A 14612-nucleotide genomic window follows, 5' to 3' on the forward strand; every position below is an offset into this window, starting at 1 on the left:
ACTTGATGGCAGTGAGTTTGGTTTTGGGGGGTTTTGAGGATTTACTGAGGCATCTTGGAGAGTGGGGATGTATGTAACCAAATTCTGGTATTCTGCCCTAGGTCCTACTCAGGAACCAGGCAATCCAGGTAGTGCTGAGGAAATATAATGGGTAATTGGTGAAAAGTTAAAAAGGGTCACTATGGCACAATTTTTATGTAAAGTTCATATCTATAACCTCACTCTTGATAGTATCAAAGATGGTCTGAATTAAAAAATCCGTTTAAGTGATTAGCAGTTATCTACTTGCATTTTTCTTGGCATAGGTAGAAGGTAAAATTAGGTTGCTTCCTGCCTATCTCTAATCTCCCCTAGCCCACTGCTTTATTTATACTATCTCTCTCTGGGTTTTATGCATTAACAGGGTATTTAGATTCTCAAAACTGCCTGCTGGAAAGGACTCATTTCATTTCAATGCCCTTATAAAGCATTAACAGAGCCACCACGGTATTTATTAGGTTTTAGAATAACCTCTTTGTCTGAAAGCCCATAAACTATTTGACCCTTTCTCTTTAAAGAAAATCTTGGGAAAAGAAACGTCACCATTATCACTGCCTACTCATTTGAACTGGGATCCAATTTTCAGAAACTGCAAAGTTACAGAGGTCTGTCTGTTTCAAATCCAAGATTACTAGTTGCTTTTCTATGACCAGAAGGAAAAGCCACATGTTGCCTACCCTGGCTTTATTAATTCTCTGTAAATTCTCTCTGCCCAGCCTGGGTGTAGCAGTGAGCTCATTTATTTACTCTCATAGCAACAATATAATGAAAACGGAGTTGGGCCTTAAAAGTACACCCCTTGTGAGCCACATCCATAGTTAACCCTTCCTAATGCTCCTCTTGTGCTCTTGGAGAATTGTTCCCCTCTATGTTTGGGAGGTGACACCTTTTCCCTCAAAGCCATTTTGATGCCTGATTTTATGTTAGGACTAAGCCTTTTGCTTAAAAAAAAAAAAAAAAAAAAACCCTTTTGGTAGCCACATGTAAATCACTGTCAGCCTCTTTTCCGAAATGAGGGAAAAAGTCACAGTTGAAGGCTCCATCCACAGTGGAATGGGGCTCCTGGGTCACTTTCATGTAACATAGCATTTGTGCAACAACAGAACTGTGGTGGAAACAGTGGCTGATTATTAAGCCCCTGCCATGTCTCCCCTGCTGCTTTCAGGAAGTGCTTTGTATGGTGAGTGAGTTTGGTTTTTTGGTTTAAAGCAATATTTAGTTATGGAGAGACCAAGCGTCAAAGAGCTGTTAGAGGAGTTTAATAAGACGGAACATGATGGGAAATGACATTTGCGTCCCTCAAGTGGCAAAGGTCTTTTTCTAGACAAAGCTGAATACAGCCTGTGATAGAGTGGGTAAAGTCATTTTTCTTTTTTTTTAAATATACCACAGACAGAAATGTTCTTTGAATGAAAACTAGAAAGGGCACAAGCATTTTGGCTCTTTAAACGGGTACATAAATTCAACAGACACCGAGCACTCAAGCTAGGTTTTGAAATGAATTTGAGAGATGCTCACAGATTGCCCCACAGGTGGTATGCTTATAGACATGAAGTGCCAGTACCAGTTGCTGTCATATTGATCCCAACTCATGGCACCCCCATGTGTGAGAGTAGAACTATGCCCTACAGCATTCTCAATGGCTGTTTTTTTTTTTCAGAAGTAGATCACTGAGCCTTTCTTCTGAGGCACCTCTGGGTAGACTTGAACTGCCAACCTTTTAGTTAGCAGCCAATCACCTTAACCACTTGTACCACTCAAGTCCTCTCAGAAAGACGGTTGTTGTTGTTAGGTGCCATCGAGTCTTCTCCAGGTCATAGCAACCCTATGAAACAGAATGAAACTGCCCAGTCATGCACCATCCTCACAATCCTTGCTATGCTTGAACCCATCATTGCAGCCACTGTGTCCATCCATCTCATTGAGGGTCTTCCCCTTTTTCACTGACCCTCTACTTTATGAAGCATAATATACTTCTTCAGGAAATGGTCCCTTTGGACAACATGGCCAAAGCAGGTGAGATTAAGCATTCTGGCTGCACTTCTTCCAGGATAGATTTGTTCATTCTTCTGGCAGTCCGCGCCATTTTCAGTTTTCTTCACTGACACCATAATTCAAAGACATCAACTCTTCTTCGGCCTTCCAAAAGAAGGTAAGAGACGGGAATTTCTGGACCCAAATGCCTATTTTTACTGTTTTCTCCTAAATAAGAGACCTCTTATGGCTCTGGAAGAGGGCTGAGCCACTACTGTAGTGATGAGGCAGCTGTGTCTAGGAACACCAGACCCACACGGGGCTCTACCAAATCCAAGAGAGTTAAACCAAGGCAAATGGGCAGAAAATAAGGAATGCCAGGATGAAGCACTTTCTTAGCTCTTAGTCACAAAGCAGGGATGAGAGTTTCCCCTTAATGAGGAACTCTCTGAAAGTTTTCTTGGTTGGTTACAGGACTGACACCTGCCAAATTCTGACTCTTCCTGGCTCAACATACCCCAGACCCTGCCTCCTTTTGTTCCTTTCTGCTTCTTGCTTTCTTCTGGTAGGGCTCAATCTTCTATAGGAGGCTGCAGTTTCTGGATAGGAAGGAGGGCCATATCCAAAAAGAAATGTAAGAAGGATTTGCAAAAACATGGGGACCACTTTAAACTTACAATACATGCCTGGATGTCTTTCTTTTTTTTCAGGATCTTGAGATCAGGTAATTTCATTAAGCTTTTTAAGTGATTCTAGGAAAGAATCAGATAAGGATATCTGGATCATAAAATTTTAGCAAAAACCATTAGCAATAATCCAGTCCCACTCCTTATTTCATAGTTGAGGGAACTGAAGTTCAGGGAGGTTATTCAGTCTGTTAATGACAGAGAAGTGAACTAGAACTGTGGTTACCTTGGTCCAGTAGCTCAGCCTACATTCTTCAAAGTCCTGTTGCTTACACTAGCAAGGTAGATTAGAGTTTACTACTTTCATAAAAGTTACTTCACTACAAGAGGAGCATAACTTAGAAGCTGAATAGCTGGGTTTTTTTTTGTAGTGCCCCTATTCATTGGCAAAGGAGTTCTGGTGGCATAGTGCCTAAGGCATTTGATGGCTAACCAAAAGGTCGGAGTCGGGCCTTAAAAGTACACCCTTGTGAGCCATGTCCAAATCCACCAGCCACTCTATGGAAGGAAGATGGGGCAATCTACTTCCATAAAGATTTACTGCCTTGGAAACCCAGTGGGGGTCGCTATAGTCAGAATTGACTTGATGGTAGTGTGTTTGGTTTGTTTTTATTCATTGACAAGATGGGGCACTGGTGGTTCCATGGTCAAATTCTTGCCTGTCATGTGGGAGTCCCAGCTTTGATTTCCAGCCAATGGGTTTCATTCACAGCTACCACCCATGTGTCAGAGGAAGCTTGGGTGTTGCTGAGATGCTGAACAGGTTTCAGCAGAGCTTCTAGACTAAGATGGACTAGGAAGAAAGGCCTGGTGATCCACGTTTGAAAATCAACCATTGAAAAGCCTACAGATCACAATGGTCAAATGGGAATGTGCAGGACGAGGAAGCACTATGTTCCTTTGTGCCTGGGTTCTCATGAGGGTTTCCATGAGTCAAGGACCGACTCAATGGCAGTTAACAACAGCATTCATTGGTCAACCCATTTTGGAAGACTTAATGACATCTGGTGAAATGAATTTGGAGCAGTTTGAAGTCATTTGAAAAGACAGTATTTCCATGTAGCAGAGAAAGCAACATAGCAATGTTCTCATTGGTACCACGGCCTCATCACAATCATGACCTACTTATGCCTTTTGGATCAGTCTGCTCTGAAACTGACCATGGCAGCTGGGTGACAGGAGCTGCTACATTACTTAACTAAGATTCTCTCAGCATTGAGACCATTCTCTGGAGGTGAGATGGCAGCTTTCTGAAGCTAAAATTCTTCCTGGCCAACAGGGTGCTTCTTAGTGCCCAGGATTCTGGTGAGCTGGAATTGCTAATGACATGTCTCAAAATGCTCTCTTATTTTAGGGCTTGGCCACATTAACTATTAGCTGGGATGTGAAAATCAATAGCTTTGGAGTCAGAAAGATGTGGGCTCAAATATCAATTCTGCCTCTTGCCAGAGGTGTGTCCTTCAGCATTAACTTACTTCTCAGACCTCTGATCCCCGGTCTGTGATGTGAAGGTTGCAATGCATACCTCATAGGACTATTGAGAGATTTAAATGAGATTATGTATATAATAGTCCTCACATGGAATGACCACCCCACTGTACTTCTAAAACTGAAATGGAAGAATGCTAAAGGTTACACATTTGGTGGTACATGTAAAAACAAGAACTATTCTGATAGATAACTGACTTAAGCATGTCCTACTTTGTTGCTGTTGTTGTTATGCCCTACTTTAAGAAAACAAAATATTATAAAAAATTATTCAAATAAATCAGATGGGATTATACATTGTGAAAGGATTCTTTGCTTCATATATTGATGTATGGTGGGGTCTCTTTAAAGAGAGGACCGCTTGGTACACTTCAAATGTTACTGGTGTCACATACAACTTTTTAGGAATATTCACTGTCCTAAGTAAGTCACACCTATATTCCTCAAACAAGAGTGACGCCTTTCTAGAAATGTATCTTGACAACTAGGTTTATGGCACAACTATTCAGAACCAAATTCTTTTGATTTCTGTCTCTTTCTAGGTTTTCATTTTGCACAATGCACTCAAACAAGTCTGTTTTTAAAAAACGTGTTCAATCAATATTAAGTCTTCAGTTTTATCATGAAATAAAATAAATTTATTCTCATTTTGCCCTTCAAACAGAACGTTATCCACTAGGCCAGACATCATACTACCTATAATACCTTACTTATTCACCCTGATAACAGAGTCACTTAGCATGAAATCATTTTCCAAAAAAGGAAGATTACCTTTGCTTGCTTTGGTGTGGATTTATAAGAAGTTATTAATTCACTGTTAGACATACGCATTATCTATGAGCTTTATAACAAATTGCAACTGAGTTTGAAGGCTTTGGCATTGACCAAACAAAGAGGACCTTTGTTCACTTTTAAGGAGGTGTTACAGCTTGTCATTCCACTGGCATGGGTGACTTCAACTGGGGGAGATACTTCTCATTTTCAAAGTGATCTCATGAAGTCCTGCCCTTCAAGTGTTCAAGGACCTCCAATTTTGTATAAGATTTAAAATTTATCTTGACTCTAGAGGAGAGAGACGTTAGATAAGAGTTCACTTCTCCAGATACCCCAAAATGCCATGTACTGAGGTGAAACCATTCATTTAATTTAAGATTATCTTTCCATAGAAATACATGATTTTGGAACATAGTCATGCTTTATTGAGTTTGTAAGTGAAAAAACTGGAGGTTTTCTCTGCCTTGGGAATATTTTGGGGGGTATGTGTGCTTGTGTGTGTGAAGGGAACAAATGAAAGTGAGATGAAGTCAGAGTTTATCTTCTCTGGGAGCTTTCATTTCCTCTCTATTTTTACTTGTTGGTAGACAAGTCATCCTGCTAATATATAACAATGATTTGGTTGGTAACAAGCATTGCTCTGGGCAACCAGATTTCACAATGCTTCAAATCCCAATAAGGACTAAGGTGCCTGTGTGGTTCCAGTATGCGTGCGTGCGTATGTATGTGTATGTGTAATTCATGATGACTCACTGTTTAAGAAGGTACAAACATTGTAGCTAATCTATTTCTGGTTCTTATATTACCTTTTAGGAATGAGTCTGGAAGACCTGGCTAAAACCTTTGAATCATTTCCTGTCAACATTTGGCTATGTCCCATGTTTGAAAGTAGGAAATGGTCTTTAAAGATGATGTAATAGGGTCTTGATAAATATTCCCTTGAGTTTTCTGAGTGCCACCTCCAAATAAGTACTTACCTAATTTAACCCATTATATAATTTCTAATGGCAGGTCATTACATTTTTAATGAACTCATGAGCTTGCTCAATATAAGTGAAATGTACAATATATTATGGAACCATAGAGGAGGGAGAAACTGTGCTGAATGTGAAGACAAAAAGCTTCACAGAAGAGATGAACATTGAAGTGGGTTTTAAAGAATGAATAGAAGTTCATCAGGTAGAATATAGGGGAAAAGGCATTCTAGGCAAAGTGATTAGCATATGCAAAGAAGCTCTGCTTCTCAGTAGAAAAAAATCTAGTTCTCCTCAAGGTAACCATGAAATAATTAACTAATCTTGTCTAACTTGGACAAAGTGCAGAAAAGTTAGGCCCTCACGTGAACCCAATTTGACATTTAGCAGGCTTCTGGTGTGCATTTGTTGCATATAGACAGTTATGACTATGGAAAACAAGTGAGGACATTCTCAAAGGCCCTTCTAGGGGAAAACTATGTTTTTTTGTTGTATCACAACAAGATTGTAATTGGCATCTATCTTAACAGATTATAATGAGCTATACCACAGGATTTGAACAGTGTGTGATGGTGGAGAGGTGATTAAGATCAAAATCACTTTTTAGTTTATTTATAGATCAAATGAAATGCTTCATCTCTAGTTTCTAACTAGTTCATTTGTTCACTTAGCTGTTACCTGTGTGCTGATATTTTGCTGTGTGTTAGCCATGGAGCTTATAATTTAGGTCCAAACTGGTCATCAGAAGAAGCAAAGCAAATCTAATTCCATCAGTTAGAATAAAAGTGACATGTGCTAGGAATAATCAGAGCAACACATATAATTTCCCGTGCAGATCAAGCATGAAATGGATGAACTGAGGCGGCAGTTTTTACTGTTGTTTGAAGAAGAGAAATGAGCTGTTTTAGATCTTGGTAGGTCATAGGCCTTTTGGTGTTTGGAGACTCCACTCCAAACCAAACTCCCATATTAAGTAGAATTTTTACTTTTTAAAAATTGAATTTTTGTTTTATAATTTAGCTTTTCAAATTATTTGACTATGAATAACTCATTCAGTTTAGAATTGCTTGTGAGTTCTTGGCAGTCCTGGTAGATAGTCAGAAGTCTTTGCAAAGTGAGAAAAATCTAACCTACAAATCGTTTTCAAATATGATGAAACTGTCATGAGCCCTCGATGTGACAATTACTGAGGTTGACATGATGCTGCTTTATAGACATTTACCTAAATGTTTATTAATTTCTATTTCACAGTATTTGTGTTTCATATTTGGGAGCTAAGAGTTTTTTAATACAGTTCTCAAACATTCACCTAGGCTGTGAGCATTCTGCCTACAATACTTAATGGATAAAATGGCTCTGCATACAAAACCCAGAGTGAAAAAAGACCAATGAAATTAAGTAAAGGTGTCAGTATAGATGGTTTCCAGACAACTATAAGAGCTCTTTTCTACACTGTACATAATCATTATAGTACCAAAGAGGAAGCTATGCACTCAAAGGGCACTGTCTATGTGCCAGCAATAGAGTATGAGTACATTTGGTGTATAGTAAGACACATGAACAGGGCTGACGAGGTTCAAAATAAACTCTGAGAAAGGAAAGTAAAACCAGGGGAGAGGAAGTAATTTTTTTTTTTTTTTTTTCCAAGCCACTGCAATGCTAAGCTTGAGGCATTGGTGATTCAATGGTAGAATTCTCATCCTTCATACAGGATACTCAGGTCCAACTCCCAGCCAATGTACCTCATGTGCAGCCATTACCCACCTGTCAGTGGGTAACACACATCTTGTGTGTTGTCATACAGGTTTCAGTGGAGCTTCCAGGCTAAGATGGACTACGAAGAAAGGCCTGGCAAGCTTTTTTCCAAAAATCAGCCAGTGAAAACCCTATGGGTCACAATGGTCTGATCTGCAACTGATCACAGGGACGGCCCAGGACTAGGCAGCATTGCATTCTGTGTGCATGGGGGTCACCACGAGTTGGGGGCCAACTCATTGGCAGCTAACAACATAGTGTTAAGCACTATGCCAGTACTTTATATAGTGTTTCATATAATGATGTAGTTAAGATTTTTCTCATTTCCCAGATAAAAATACCAAAGCTTAGCTGATCATTATACAGCTAAGAAGAATCAAAACCAAGAGGCTTCCTAGCTCCAAAGCCCATATTCTTTTCACAATATTCATGCTGTCTTCTTGTTTCATAAAAGGGTGGGGATTATATGACTATCTATTTTTCTCGAACTGCTGATTTAATAAGAGATGAATGAAAGTTAATGTCGATGCAGGAGGGTGGGTAGAAGCTGGAGTTTCCCAAGAGCAAAGCTGAAGTGATAGAAGGCAGAATTCACTGTCTCTCACTTTCCATCTCTCAATGATTCATTAATAGAAAAACACTGTGGTGGATTATACTTCTGAAGCCCACAGTCTGTAGCAACATAAAGGGAATTTTTAACTATGGAAAGTCCCAAATCACAATCAGATTAGAATTTATCCAACCCTCTTCATGGTGCCTTTACATTGTCTCTCAAAGACATGGCCCTGGGTCATCTCTCCCAGAATTATCCAAAGAGCTGGCTAAAATGCAGATTCCATAGACCCAACCCAAATTTACCCATTTAGAATCTCAGGGGCAAATGGCCTAGGAATTTGCATTTGAACCAGCCCTCCTTCTCTGAATGACTTTTAGTTCATACTTCATGGTTCAGAACAAGATTCTATTGCAGCCTCATTTTCTTCTTTAATAGCTTTTAAGAACCATAGTTTAAACTACTAGAAACATTTAGCCCTGGAGCCACCACCACTTCACAGAGGAGAAATTAAAAGAGAAAATGAGTAAAGGGCTATTCAGCAAGTCAATAAAACAGTTACAATGAGAACAGAGATAATCGCCTGACCCCCACCACATTGAGATTACCCCTTGGGGTTTGACTCAAGTCATTGGCATGGTTTCCACACACTGAGAAGATCCTGAGTCATAAACCTACACAGAGGGAGATGTTCGCAAAAGTTTTTGGAGCAGTTGCTGTCTCCTAGAAAGTTAAAATCACCTCTCAGCAGCAAGTTATAATCATCTCTTAGCAGGCAAAACATATCTCCTATTTAGAAAAAAGAGGAAGGAATAAAGGAAGGAGGGAGGGAGGACAGGGAGGAGCAAAGGGAGGAAGGAAGGGACTAAACTTATCCCACTAGGGGTGTGAGCCAATGGTCCAGTGACCTAGAGCACCTAGGGCACTAAGGTGATGCCCATCATGAGGTCATCATAGTCTGAACAGCACCTGATGTTTGACAGGGAAGACCCAGGACCATGGCCCCTGCCCTCCTCATCCTAACCACATTACCACCTCAGACCCTGACTGTTCACAGCTTAGAGCTTCAGGCATTACCTTTCCCCGCAGCTCTAGTAGTGTCTCCTCAAGTTCTTGGTGCACCCTCTGTAAGAACTGGCAGAGGTCCTTTTGAGAAATTTACTTCCTCTTATAGGAATCACTAGGTGTCCTGGTGGAGCTCTGGTAGCATAGTGGCTAAGACACTTGCCTGCTAACCAGACGGCTGGCGGTTCAAACCCACCAGCCACTCCTCGGAAGGAAGGTTGGGCAATCCTACTTCCGTAGTGATACTGCCTCGGAAACCCAAGGAGGGGTCGCTATGAGTCGGGGCCGACTCGACGGCACATAACAACAAAACAACAAAAGGTGTCCTGGTGGCACAACGGTTAAATGCTTGGCTGCTAACTGAAAGATCAATGGTTTGAGCTCACCAGCTGCTCTGCGGGAGAAAGATGAGGCAGTCTGGTTCCGTAAAGATTTATAGCCTTGGAAACCCTATGAGGGCAGTTCTACACTGTCCTGTATGGTCCTTATGAGTCTCAATTCCACGGCATTGGGTTTATAGGGATTACTAAACACAAAAACATTCTAATTTTAGCATTAAAAACAACAAACAAGCAAACAAAAAACAAAAACAAACATAGAAACCATTGAGTTTGAGTACTTGAGTTTTGCTGTACTACCCCAGGGTAGCTGTGCAAAGTTGTTGCCCTCTAATCTAGAGTGAAGAGCCAAGGGGCAACTCTGCAGAGCAGTTATGGCAAATAAAATGGGAAGAAGGCTGGAGTCTTAGACTTTTCAGACTTGGAACTGAAAAGATTGAGTCTAAAAAGAAAAACATGTCACCTTCCTGCCAAAATAAACTGTGATGAAAGCTTAGAGTCTACCACCTTTCAGCCAAGCATTTCCTGTATGGGCCTCCCCAGTCTTCTCAGACTAGCTCAGATGAGGGAGAGCTATTTTTAAGGTGCAAACAACCAGGACAAAGAATGAGGGAAGTTATTTATAGTTTCACCTTTCAACTGTTCTTTTCCCCTCTGGAAAGGTTGGGCTTGGATTTCCCTTTGAATGTAACATCACTCAGGTAGGAAAGATTTTGAAAGGTCAGGCCACAGACCATCTCCTCCAGACAGGGATTTTGTTTTCCTGTGCAATGTAATTCAGAAAGCTACCCAATTCTTTAGGAATTCCTCCTAATACACATATAATCAGATTATACAATGCATATGCACATGAGAACTGTTCTAGAAAACATACTTTTTGTATTAAAGATGATTTGAAAATGCGTTAGTGGTTTTGCTATTTAAAGGAATGCAACTATAAATCTTTTCTTCCCTCTGAGAGGATTTATTATCATGCAAATCCAAAAACTCCAAACTCACTGCCATTGAGTCGATTCCAACTCATAGAGACAGCCATTGGGTTTCCAAGGCTGTAAATCTTTACAGAAGCAGACTACTTCATCTTTCTCCTATAGAGTGGCTGGTGGGTTTGAACTACTGACCTTTTTTTGTTTAGTAGCCAAATGCCTTAATCACTACACTACCAGAGCTCTTTATGTAAATAGATATCTCCTAATTTATATGGGTTTGTAAATTCAGACTTTGTGTTAGATTTTCTTGAGGCATATCCATATTTAGTGTTCTGAAAAATCAACAAGCTCTTTCTAGTATCTAACTGCATCTTTCCACTTATAACTCAGGGATATTTTCTTATTATATTAAACTAGTCCACCCTTTGGTGGCACAAACAGTTAACTGAAAGGTTGGCTATTCTATCTTACCCAGTGGTTCTGTGGAAGAAAAGGGCCTGGCTATCTGCTTCCATAAAGATTGTAGCCATGGAAACCCTATGAAGCACAGTTCTACTCTGAAACACTTGGGGTCACCATGAGTTGGAACTGGTAGTCCACTCTTAATACCAAGTCTTGCAGGACCTATTCTAGACCCTTGGAATTTATCAGTGCTAAAACGACAAGGAGGCCACATGTTCTGACCTCCTCTAATCCCACAAGAGGAAGACAGGATTACCAGCAGTAACCCAAGGCCTCCCTCCAGCCCTTTCACCAACCGTTCCTCCCAAAGCACCCACCACCTCTCTCCTGGGTTCGATAATTCACTGCAGTGGCCACACAGAACTCACAGATTATGGGGTTTATTAGGGAAGCACCAGGCTACAACTCAAGTTCAGGAAGAACGCTCAGTCTCTCTTCCAGCCCACCGTCCCTCAGCCAAAAGTCTCTCACAGTCTCTTTCCCAGCAGTGCTGGTCCCTCGGTGTCTCACTCAGCGATGTGTGTCTCTTGCGTCTCTTTCCCAGTAGCACGTGTCTCTTTTGGCAGCACGTCTTCCTCAACCAGCAGTCAGAGAGAGTTCTGCTTCTAGGAGGCCTCCTTTTGAGTCCGGCAGGGTGGTCAAACTAGCCAATCATAGCATCAGAACTCTAAGCATCTGAGAGAGAGTGGGAACATCCCAGAACATTGTATTGTGCCACGCCCAACAGAAATACTCCACGTGGATAACATTTACAATCAGGAGCTCCTCAGTTGCTCATTCCACCGAGTTTACAATGACTTATGGGTAGAAAAGCCATACAAACTAATTTACTACACCGCAATCAGTTAATGAAAGAAAGTCCCTGCCTGTGTAACACTCACAAAAGCATCACCTAGATTTTGGTATTGCCAACCACATCAGCACTGCAGTGTAGTAAATTACTTAGTGTGGCTTTTCTACCCATAAGTCTTTGTAAACTCTGATGTGGAATTTGCTGTGAGCAACTGAGGAGCTCCTAATTGTTAAAATTGCCCACCTGGGGTATTTCTGTTGGGAGTGGCACAAAACAATGTTCTGGGAGGTTCCTGCTCTCTCGCAGGTGCTTAGAGTTTTGATGATATGATTGGCTGGTTTGACCACTCTGCCGAGTTCAAAAGGAGGCCTCCTAGAGGCAGAACTCTCTGGGACTGCTGGTTGAGGAAGATGTGCTGCTGAAAGAGACACGAGCTCCTGAAAGAGACATGTGCTGCTGGGAAAGAGATGCAAGAGACACACATTACTGAGTGAGACACAGGGGGACACGCACTGCTGGGAGAGAGACTGTGAGAGACTGTCAGGAGAAAGACTGTGGACTGGGAAAGGGACTGAGCGTTTTTTCCTGAACTTGAATTGTAGCCTGGTGCTTCCCTAATAAACCCCATAATCTGTGAGTTCTGTGTTGCCACTGCAGCGAATTATTGAACCCAGGAGAGAGGTGGTGGGTGCTTTGGGAGGAACAGTTGGTGAAAGGGCTGGAGGGAGGCAGCATGTCTGGCCTTGCAGTAATAGGCCTTGGGTTACTGATAGTAGTTCTGTCTTCCTCTTGTGGGGTTAGAGGAGGTCAAGAGTTGTGGCCTCTTTGCCCTATTAGCAAGCACTGACATTATTTTCTTTACAACATCTATCAATAGTGACACTGTGTTGTTGAGTCAGTCCCCTGACTCATGGCAAACTCATGTGACACAGAGCAGAACTGCTTCATAGGATTTTCTTGGCTGTAATCTTTACAGAAGCACATCACCAGGCCTTTCCTTCCATGGAGCCACCAGGTGGGTTTGAACAACCAACCTTTGTGTTAGTTAGTGCTTGCACCACCCAGGCTCCTACACTGACATTATGGTGTTTGTTTATGTCTCCCCACTATACTGTAAAATCATGAAGGACTATGTTCATCTTTAATTTATCACTGTATTACAAGCATCAAAAATATACTACATGCTCAACACTGATTATGCACCTGATGAATTTTATTTATCTGAAGACTCCTTTTTTTTTAAAAAAAAAAAACCATGATGTCTTCCTAAATAGCCTACCTCCATTGTTTTCATCCACTATCACAGTGATTATTATAAGGACTACTTGAAGGAGTGGAAGATGGCTTCTTTCTAAGTTCACTGGTATCTATGGTTTTAATTGAGTCAAACATTTACCTGGTGACTATAGAACTTGGTAGGCATGATCTACTTCTAGCTTCCTTGCTTCCTCTACTTCTGGTGGGTTCTTTGTTGAGCTACGCCAATGGGGTCATGATTCAGCTTTGGCCAAAGGAGGGTCATTGCTGCATCACCGTGATTGTACAAGATGTGGTACCTCATACCACATTCAAGGAAAAAAGGGAAAAGACTGGACAAAGAGTACACAGAACCTAGGTCTAAAAACAGGTCTATTAGAAAATTGAGAAGAGAACAGATCTGTTAGAAAGATGAGAAGAGACAGCTTAATGATCTAAAATGACACAGGAACTTATAATGGATGTGATTCAATAGTACTTGGCACATGATAGGAGTTCAAGAAAGTTTTGTTGACTGAATGAATGGAAAAATTATACAAAAATGATACTCATGCTAGGGTACTAGATACGTTTACTTCTTGGTAGTTTCAAGTAATTATTTTCTGAACACATCCATTGCTCTAAGTACAATTACAAAAAAAAGTAGAACAAAAATTCAATTAGTCACTTACCTTTTTACTTAAATGGGGACCATTGGTTCCCCCAATGCTCCTCTGCCCTGGTGGTGGCACTTGATACACATCTTGCTCTTGAGTACCATGGCCAGTAGGGACTTGGTAAATTCCCTGGTTTTGATAGGAAGGTGGCACTTGGTAGATGGTATCCCGAGGAGCAGCCTGTGGGTTTGGCACTTGATAGAGCTTCTGTTGGACAAAGGTCTGGTGCATCAGTCCAGAAGGAGGCTGGTCCTGACTAGCAGGGATCTCCTGCACAGGACCAATCAGAAGCTTCACACGGTTGCCTGGAACGATGCCTTGCCGCCCATGTAAGGAGCAGAGCCACCATCCTTCTAGTCCTCCTGTATTCTGCTCAATCACAGTCAGGATGTCTCCCTTGCGAAAAGCCAACTCCTCAGCACACTCTGGGACATTGTCATATAAGGCCCTTGCCATAAGATTCTAGGAAGGAAGGAGCAGGGATATCATGTTAGAGTATTAGCTGAGTTCCTTTCACACCTAAAGGCCATTCTCTTATGAAGACACACACTTCCTGGAAAGAAGAGAAGAAGAAATCTGAACAATAGCCTCTAAGGAGAAAAACAGATGGTCCAGACAAAAGACAGATACATACATATTGTGTCTGCCACCAATGACATCAGACTGCCTCCTTGGAAAAAAGCTCAAAACACCAGAAGAGTTCTTTCCTCTTGCAGGAGATGCTGTGCCAAGGAATTATGAGCAGCACTGTTCAAAAGTTAGAGAATGGTTCAGTATACAAAAATATTTTTCTTCCTTTCTTAAAGCCAGCTTAAGGACAAAAAATATATTCCAAGATATTAATATGCACTACAATGGACATTTCTTAA

The 14612-nt window shown here is 41.2% G+C and overlaps 1 protein-coding gene across 1 annotated transcript in view; it reads right to left on the reverse strand.

The window, feature by feature from the left end:
* NEDD9 (neural precursor cell expressed, developmentally down-regulated 9) overlaps positions 1–14211 on the reverse strand; it is a 37443-nt gene extending 23232 nt beyond the window's left edge. Inside the window, exon 1 of the mRNA XM_007951774.2 lies at positions 13759–14211. Coding sequence (XP_007949965.2) covers positions 13759–14199 — 441 coding nt within the window. The 5' untranslated portion in view covers positions 14200–14211. The remainder of the gene's footprint in view (positions 1–13758) is intronic.
* Between the last annotated feature and the right edge of the window lie 401 nt (positions 14212–14612).

This window comes from Orycteropus afer, unplaced genomic scaffold (genome assembly GCF_000298275.1).
Source record: "Orycteropus afer afer isolate SDZICR_OR568_19922 unplaced genomic scaffold, OryAfe1.0 scaffold00012, whole genome shotgun sequence".
NCBI lineage: Eukaryota > Metazoa > Chordata > Mammalia > Tubulidentata > Orycteropodidae > Orycteropus > Orycteropus afer.